The sequence below is a fragment of the Vulpes lagopus genome, chromosome 14 (assembly GCF_018345385.1).
Source record: "Vulpes lagopus strain Blue_001 chromosome 14, ASM1834538v1, whole genome shotgun sequence".
NCBI classification, from domain to species: domain Eukaryota; kingdom Metazoa; phylum Chordata; class Mammalia; order Carnivora; family Canidae; genus Vulpes; species Vulpes lagopus.
In genome coordinates, this window is record NC_054837.1 from 27,366,702 (window position 1) to 27,375,808 (window position 9,107).

At 47.1% G+C, this 9,107-nt stretch overlaps 1 protein-coding gene across 1 annotated transcript in view; it reads right to left on the reverse strand.

Moving 5' to 3' along the window:
* The window catches only part of ALDH2 (aldehyde dehydrogenase 2 family member), a 31,334-nt gene extending 22,240 nt beyond the window's left edge, over positions 1–9,094 (reverse strand). Inside the window, exon 1 of the mRNA XM_041728867.1 lies at positions 8,899–9,094. Within this exon, the coding sequence (XP_041584801.1) occupies positions 8,899–9,024 (126 nt within the window). The 5' untranslated portion in view covers positions 9,025–9,094. The remainder of the gene's footprint in view (positions 1–8,898) is intronic.
* Between the last annotated feature and the right edge of the window lie 13 nt (positions 9,095–9,107).

A 9,107-nucleotide genomic window follows, 5' to 3' on the forward strand; every position in this document is an offset into this window, starting at 1 on the left:
AGCCTCCAGTCAGAGCCCAGGTCTGCCTTCAAAGAAGTCAGCACTCCAACTTCCTCGCTCCATCTGCATGGCTGACTTACTGCCCAACGGCAGGTTTGATTTTGAAGGTTTTTTCTGGGCAGTGTAAAAAGCACCAGCCTCTGAGCCCCCACAGACCTGGGTTCAAATCTCAACTCCGACCCTCACTGGCTGTGACCTTGGGCCAATCCCTTCCCTTCCAGATGCTTCATCAGTCCCTGGGGAGAATGTCTGGGGGGCTGATGTGAGGATTAAATGTAACAAGGGGTGTAAAGCTCCTGAGCCAGGACCCTGTGTACACAGTGGCTCTTACCACAGCAGCCACCACAACAAAACTGTGGATCCTGTGGCTCTCTCAGGTCAAAGATTTTTAGGAGCAAAAGCCAGGCAGATCTCTATGCCTCTGCCTGTTATTCCTTATACCATAGCATACTAAATTAGTGTGTCCCAAAAAAGTTTTAATTATTATTTTGCAAAGATCAGGAACTATGAAGCAGAGAGGCAGGCCAGTCAGGTGAACCCCCCAGTCTTCACCCCTTCCTCCCTGGTCAGGGCCCACACTGTTTTCCTGATCTTCCAGGAAGCCTGTAGGAAAACCACTCCCTGGCACCTGTTTGGCTTTCAAAGCCTTAAACCTGCTGGGTCACTCTCCATTGTTGAATTTTCTACAATCCATCTTTCTCACTGATAAAATAAGCCTGAATTTGCCTAGCATAAACCTAGAATCTTCCTTCTTTTTTTTTTTTTTTTTTTTAGAATCTTCCTTCAGTTTCGAGTTCCCATTTCCCTCCTCCTAGAACCAGCCTTCAGTGGTCTCCCCTGCACTCCTTCAGGGATGGGGAGCAGGGTAGGAAATGTTCTCACCCTGAGGAGGGTGTGGGAGGAGAGTTTCACAGCATTCACTTAAGTAAACACAAGGGCTGATACCAGGCCAAATGCTTCATAACCTCCTGGCCCAAAACCCAAAGCTTGGCCCCTGTAACAGGCTGAACTTCGTCACCCTGGGAGGGGGTGCTCCCAGCGCACACTTCCTCATTCAAGTTTCTAGAAGCAGAGCAACATGCAGAAAGACATCCTAGCAACATCAGGAGCTCATGCTTTGAATCTGGACTACTGGCAAAACTCCTAGAGCTTTTCCATCAACACCCTGTATTTTCTACATATTTTAATAAATTCATCTCCCTTTATCTTGTACAAGCCGGACTCACTCATTCATGCAGCCAGTAAGTTTTTGTTTTTTTTAAGATTGTTTTTTTTTTTTTTAATTCATAGAGACACAGAGAGAGAGAGAGAGAGGCAGAGACACAGGCAGAGGGAGAAGCAGGCTCCATGCAGCGAGCCTGATGTGGGACTCGATCCCGGGTCTCCAGGATCACACCCCGGGCCGCAGGCGGCGCTAAACCGCTGCACCACTGGGGCTGCCCCAGCCAGTAAGTTTTAACAGAGTGTTATACCCATGCCCGGTATGGCGTGAAAGAGCAAAGTCCTGGCTCCTTGAGCTCAAGTCCTGGGGAGCTGAGACACAATCAATGAGCAGACCAACAAAGCAAGAAGCAGCAACACACAGGCAATAGTGGAACAGGCCAGGGAGTCAGGCGGCACTTGAGGAATGTTCTGAAAGGAAGAGTTTGGAGACAAGAGGAAAGGAAAGGACACCATGGCTGCAGAGTAAGGGCGAGGGACAGGGAGGAGGGGGCTCTGGATCCCACACCTGCCCTGGATAGGGAGCTAGGGCTGCTGCACTATGAGGGGAACGGGCCAGAGGCAGGAGCATCAATTCTTGAGAGGGGATCGTCGACTCTCTGTCTTCACTTGCTTTTCTCAGTTTATCTTGGACATTCTTCCATAAACATATCGCCCTGTTATATTTTAAGCAACACAGCATTCCTTGGTATGAAAAGACCACGGTTTATTGAACCAGTTCCCACACATGCACTTTTAGGATCAATTTCACTATTCCTGACAGTGTTGCTACAGCACACGTCCTTGGTCATGGACCTTTGCAAACTTGAGACAGATGGCCGTATAAAATTCAGAATTGCTGAGTCAGAGGACAACACAATCCTTGGGCTGCCTCAGAAAACTGGGTGGTGTGGTGGGTGCCTAGAAGCTGAGGACCCAAGGAGGAGGCCTAACCAAGGCGAGGACAGAGTGACATTCCAGTGTCACCTCCACCCCAAGGCACTGGTCATCTATGTGAGGTTTCCAATAACAGGTTCAGTGGTACTCAGTAGCTCCAATTAAGCAGAGAGGATGCATTATAGAAAGATTTTAATTCAGGTTTTGATGCATGAAAGAACTGGGGATCTGTTACCTAGGAAATCTACATCCCTGGAATATGCTACCCTCCCCAAGGATGAGGGAGCAAATGGGGCAGTTTTCTATCTCGGGGAGACTCTTGCTGGCATTTGCTTTTTTCAAGAGCAGTTAGGTAACTTATGTCCAACAGAAAACAGATGCTATATTTTGTTTTACAAGATTCTGAGGAGATAAGTTCAAGAAAAACACCGAATGCTACACACATTCACATTTCTCAAACCTCCAAACTTTGGGTTAGTTTAGTAGTAATGCTAAGGGCAGCCTTTTCCCCCAGACTTGCTGGAGACATTCTGGCATCTGACCCAAGCTCTCCCCTCCACTCTCGGCTCTCCAGGCCTTTTATTCTGCATTCCTAGATTTTTCAGCACATTCACCATGGGAGAGTGGTGGGTTCTACTGTAGACTGTTTGCCTGGTAGTCATGCTTTCAATTTGTTGACATTCTCTGGGCTTATGATTTGGCAACCTCTATCTTTCTGCAATCACTTCCCTTGGATAATTTTAGCACTCCCTACACGTCTTCACATTCTTATTCATATTAACTCCCCCAAATTCTTTGAAAAAGGCCCCTTTGAGTGGAAATATTGTGTTCCTATTCCTTGCTACTGAAACATAAAATTATAAAAAATAGTTTGATAAATGGCAACCATCCATGCCTTCAATAAATATTTACTGAACAGCAATAATATTTTGATCTCAGTGCTAGAGGCTGATAACACACATGAACACAAATGCGGCTCTTCCCTTCTGATTTCAAATATTCAAGTTCAGTTCCCCTAAATATTAACATCCTTGGGGCGCCTGAGTGGCTAGTTGGTTGAGCATTTCACTCTTGATTTTGGCTCAGGTCAAGATCTCAGGGTCATGAGATCAAGCCCTGCATCTGTCTCCACACTCAGTGGGATTCTCTCTCTCTGCCCCCCATCCCCAATAAATACATATATCTTTAAAAAAATATTTACAACCTTGTTTGCTCATAGGGCCTGGTCACGAGGCAGCCCAGCATGTGGCTAAGGGCATGCACGTCAGAGTTGAACCCTGGTTTCATAATTAGTATTTAAAGTCCCAGAGCCACAGTCTCCTCATCTGAAACAGCTACAATACCTGTGCTTCATACAGTTATTGGAAGGATGAAAGGTGAAAATGTGTAGTTAAACATCAACACAGGGCCTAACAGACCCTAAGTGATCAGCAATCATAATTATTCATCAGGGGATAGGTACACATGTCCACAGCATACACATCTGTCCTTTCAACCTGACCTCAGTACCATAAACCTTCTTAAAAAAGAAAAAAAAAGATTTTATTTTGTTTATTTGAGAGAGAGCATGAGAAGAGAAACGGGCAGAGGGAAAGGGAGAAGCAGACTCCCCACTAAGCAGAGAGCCCCATGTGGGGCTCAATCCCAAGACCCTGAGATCATGACCTGAGTTGAAGGCAGATGCTTAACCAAATGAGCCACCCAGGAGTCCCTCACAAACCTTTTCAGAGCCCAGTCACCCGTAACGCAGTGTGTTTCCACAGATTCACAGATTCTGGAAAGGCAGAAGGTGATGAAAGGCAATTACATTCATTTATAATACAATTATGTCAGAAGCAGAAGTACTAAGGTAGGTCTGGTGAAATCCTCTGATTCTCTGCCTTGCCTGAATCTATTATTTCTACAAAGGATCTTAAAACTCTTTCACAAACAATAAAACCAGTATGATGAATGTGGAGATATTTCACTTGACTCATTCAGCACAAAGCCACTCCAAACCACTGCTTAACCCAACATAAATTTTGGCTCATTATGTAAGAATCACCCAAGAAAAACAAGGAAAATCAAATTTCTATTCTGGATATACTACCTGTTAGCAGTGATTATCTGGAGGTGTGAAATATCAGAGGACTGTCTCTTTTTTTTTCTTTTTATATTTGCTTACAGGTCACTTAGCTTTAACGAAATAAAAGATTTAAATAAAGCCAAAGTTCCCTTTAATCACTACCTGCAAACAGATTTCCTAAGCAGTACCCCCTCCAAAGGCACTCACCACCTTCACACCAATGCACATATTTCTTCCAGAACATTTTTATACATTTTATTTTTTTTTTTAAACTTTATTTATTTATTTGAGACAGAGAGACAGCGAGAGAAAGCACAAGTTGGAGGAGAGGGAGAAGCAACAACTCACTGAGCAGGGTACCCAATGCAGGGAATCAATACCGGGAATCAATACCGGGACTCAAATCCAAGACCCCAGGATCATGACCTCAGCCCAAAGCAGACACTTAACTGACTGAGCCACCCAAGAGCCCCCATTTTTATCTATTTTATATGGAGATAGGTTTGCTCATATTCAGTGTAAAGTTTGTTTGGGTGATTTAATTAGCTTCCTATCTACAGAACGCAGGACCCCTTCCTGCCTTGTCACATTGTTTTTGAGACCCATTATTCATCCAGTTCCAGATAATTCCTGAACTACTGCATCTATTGAATTGTTCCTTCCTACAACCATAGCACAAGTTGTTCTTTTATTTCCCCATGGATGGCAAGCTAGCTTCTTAGGTTTTCTCTAATGTAAATTATGGGCCAATGGTGCATGCTTATATTTCCAATGAGTTTCTACCTCATGGACTCTGTAATGCTTGACTTTTGGTACTGAGGATGTATTAATGTTGTAATCAGAAAGTTCTATACAGGGAGACACTTTCTTTAATTTCTTTTTTGTCAGTTTTCTCTTTAGTTCCCAAGGGCTGTGGTCAGGAAGCTAAGAATAGGGACACAATTTAAGTCACCCCAAACTCCCATTCAACTTTACCACAACCTAGCTCACCCCTTCAGAAAACAACTTAAAACAGCTACCCACATAATGGAGTTACATCACTATTACCTCATAAGCTCAAAAGCATCACTGTTACCTCAGCCTTTACTTAAGGCTATGTAAACATGGAGGCACTGGTCATGAAGAGCCAGGCTTGCTAAGGGCTGTATAAGGATGACCCCCACTCCACCCTCACAGCAACTCTATGATGTATATGGGATTTTTACCCCAATTTACAGATGTAGTAGTTGAGGTACAGAGTTAAATAAACTGTACCACGCTCTGTATCCCCCTCTTCCCTGCCTTGTTTTTCTCCACAGCACTAATTGCCTTGGCCAAGAATGCACTTCACTTACCTGTCTCCACCATCCAGGCCACAAGCTTTCCACAGGCAGGGATTCCTATCTGTTTTGTTCATTGGAACAGGGAGCACTCAGGAAATGTTTGTTGAATGAATGAACCTGGCCAAGTCAACACTAATGAGTGGCAGGTGGTCTGAGTACAGAGCGCAACACATCGGTACCTAACAATATTCTGGTCTTCATTATTATTATTATCAATCAACATGGGGAATCAGGAAAATGGCAGAATGGGAGGATCCTGAGCTCACCTTGTCCCACAGACATACCAAGATAACAGCTCCATCTATGCAGCCAACTCTGAAAACGACCTGAAGACTGGTAGGGCAGGCTTTCCCATAGTTCATCATATACAGGAGGCCATGTTGAAAAGGGTAGGAGGGACAGACACACAGTTGGCAACCAAACCCCTGGCAAGACTAACCACAAACAGGAGGGTTGCCACAGCATGGAGAAGCAAATGCAAGAGATCAGATCCTACACTACGCATGCGAGGCACTGGGTACTCACAATTGAGAAGACAAATCCCCCTAATACCTGGCTGTGAAAACCAGTGGGGCTTAACTTCAGGAGCTTTAAAAATCAGCAGGGCTGATTTAAGTCACCAAGTCAGGAAAGAAAAAAAGAATGAAAAATGAAAATCAGTTTGTTGATAGAGGTGTGTCCCTGAAACCGCCAAAGATAAGAAATGTTGATCTCCAAGAAGCCTGGCCATCATCAGCTCCCCCTACAGGTCCCTGCTTGCAAGCGGGGGAAGGAGAGAGTGTCCCGAATCTTCCAATCAATAAGTTTACCCCACTCTGCGCCCTCACCCAAGACAAGTAAAGGCAAGAGGACCCTAGGAAGGTGGACCAAACCACCTCCCTCTACCTCTTTTGGATTGAGAGAAGGAGGTGGGAAAGAGAAGACTTGCCACCTGCACCACTCCCACCCATGCAGGTGAGACCCAACAAGCCTGAACTGTGACATTCCCTCAAAAGCCCAAATACTCCTCCAAATGCCTTTGGCAAAAAAACCTACCCCGCAGAAGCAACTTCAAAGCCCGATGGAAGAACTCCTTCTTGGGAAGCTCAACTCTAGAACAGTTCATTAAACTTCAAGGACCCAGTAACACCTCAGGAAATGTCCAGGAATATGATGTAGTTTGTACCTAGAGCCCCTGGCTTCTAGAGACTCAAAAATATTCAGAGTAGGTTTTGGCATGCTTGCCAGCGCATCAGCAACAATGCAACTCTGAAAACAGCCCAAGAATTTTAAGAAGAGCCAGTTTCAACATGGTGAGATGCATTGCAACCTTGGGAAGAATAAAAAAGATATCAATGTACTAACTGAGAGGGATAACTCAGATACATTGTTTAATGAGACAGTGCTCCAGAACAGTAAGTGCTAATATGTCATTTATTAAAAAAAAAAAAGAAAAAGAAAAAAATCTGGTGCATGTTTGCTCACAGGCATGAACACACACACACAAAGAAAATGCAAGATCACAGACCTACCTGTTAACAGTGGCAGTGCAGTGGGGGGTGTGGGAAGCTTTACAGTACTCTGTATTTTTACAGCAAGCAATTATTACTTTTATAATCTCAAAAAACTAGATGCAAGGAGCTGCAGGGAGATTGCACTCCTCTCCCCCAACTTCACATCCCCAGACTAAGGAGAGCAAGGCTCATGCTATCTACAAGATCCCTGTGCATGTACGTTGGGATGCCATTTCCTCATTTCCATGTGACCACAGAGGAGGAAGATCTTTTTTTTTTTTTTTTAAGGATTTTATTTATTTATTCAGAGGAGAGAGAGAGAGGCAGAGACAGGCAGAGGGAGAAGCAGGCTCCATGAAGGGAGCCCGACGTGGGACTTGATCCCGGGTCTCCAGGATCACACCCGGGGCTGAAGGCGGCATCAAACCGCTGAGCCAGCCAGGCTGCCCAGAGGAGGAAGATCTTAATTCGATCTTGTATCCACAAAAGGCCTGGGGTGCTGGCATCTTTCCCTTAAGGACATCTCTGCATAACCTTTCTGATGTTCAAGTCTCCCGAGCATGAACTCCTCATTAAGAAGCCTACCAAAAGAACAACAGCTGCTGCATTTGGGGCTTGTGTTCCATAAAGGGAATTTTATCTCTTGTTTTTATTCCCTTGCAAATGACTATTTGTAACACTCCTTACAGTTACACAGGTATGCCTTTACCCACTACCTGTATGCAGATTTGCAGCCCAGCTCTGGGCCAAACGAGCAGGTCCACTTGAAAGAAGTCCACCCAGGATTGGCTCTATGGCATCCTGAATCAGCACTGACCCCTCTATTCCAACCCAGAGGCACATCAATCGTAGCACAGAATATTCTGGTTAGAGGCTTTCTTTTGGGAGTCTAGATGTGAACCCCAACTTTGCCACTGGCTTCAATCTTTGGGCAACTCATGAAACCTCTCCGTAACTCTGTTCATCTATAAGATGGAGATGATCACAGTGCCCACCTCACTGGGCTGTTGTAAGGATTAAATAGCAAAACAGAACCATGCCAGGTGCACAGAGAAAAGGAGCTGTTATTACTGTAAGTGCTCACCCTCTGACCCACTTCCCACTTTACAAAAGAAGAAACTGAGGCTCACAGAAGGGCAGCTTGTTGCACATACAAAAACGAAGTCTTCACATCGATTTCCTTCTCTGTGAATTCCAGCACTTTACCCAAACTCAAAGATCAAAAGAGAAAATATTCCGAAGCAAGAATAGCAAGAATTTCTGCTTAAGCAGGAAACTGGCCTCTGGGAAGCGGTGTTATCCTGGAAAGCCCCTCCCCGGTTTGCTGGAAGAAAACCAGCTCCTCGGAAGGCGCGGACACCACTTGGGGATGGCGCCCCAGAGGCGAAGGTCCCGCACCCTTTCCCAATTCCCAGCAGTGAGCGTGTGTGCTCCCGCCCCGGGGCCTGACCTTTTCCGTAGCCAAGGGGTGAACCTTGGCGGGGGAGGCCCCCTCCCTCTCTTGTTTTTCCATTTGCACTTCTTGGACACGGGCAAGAATTAAGGGTTAAGAGATGACCAAGGAAAAGACGGAAAAGCTCCTGCTAAGAGCGGACTTGGATGGGAAGGTCGTCTGGGAGGGTGATGGTGGAAGCCCTGTGCAGACACCGCGGCGACCGAGAGGCTGCTGACGGGGGCAGAGAACACACGGCGGGAGCAGCGAAACGAACGAGCGGCCGCGGCCCCAGCCCCAGCCGGAGACCGGAACGGGGGCCGCCCGCCGCGGTGAAGGTGCCAAGCGGCCCGCAGGAAGGATGCGGAGGCGTGCGGAAAGCCGCGGCGCAGCGAACCGCTCCAGCCCCGCTGCGGACGGGGGCCCGGGGCGGCCCGGGGCGGCCCGGGGCCTCCCGGCAGAACAAAGCCCCGCGGCCGGCGGCCTCACCTGGTTGTAGAAGACTTCGGGCTGCTGGTTGGGGGCCGGCACGGCCTGGGAGGAGGCGGCCGACAGGAGGCGGCGGCCCAGCCGGGGCCGGAGGCCGGCGGCAGCGAGCGCGGCGGCGCGCAACATGCTGCGGCGGGAGCGGGCCTGCAGGACCGAGCGCCGACGCCGTGTGCCGGGCCGCCCGCGGGCGCTGCGGGACCCGGGTCACC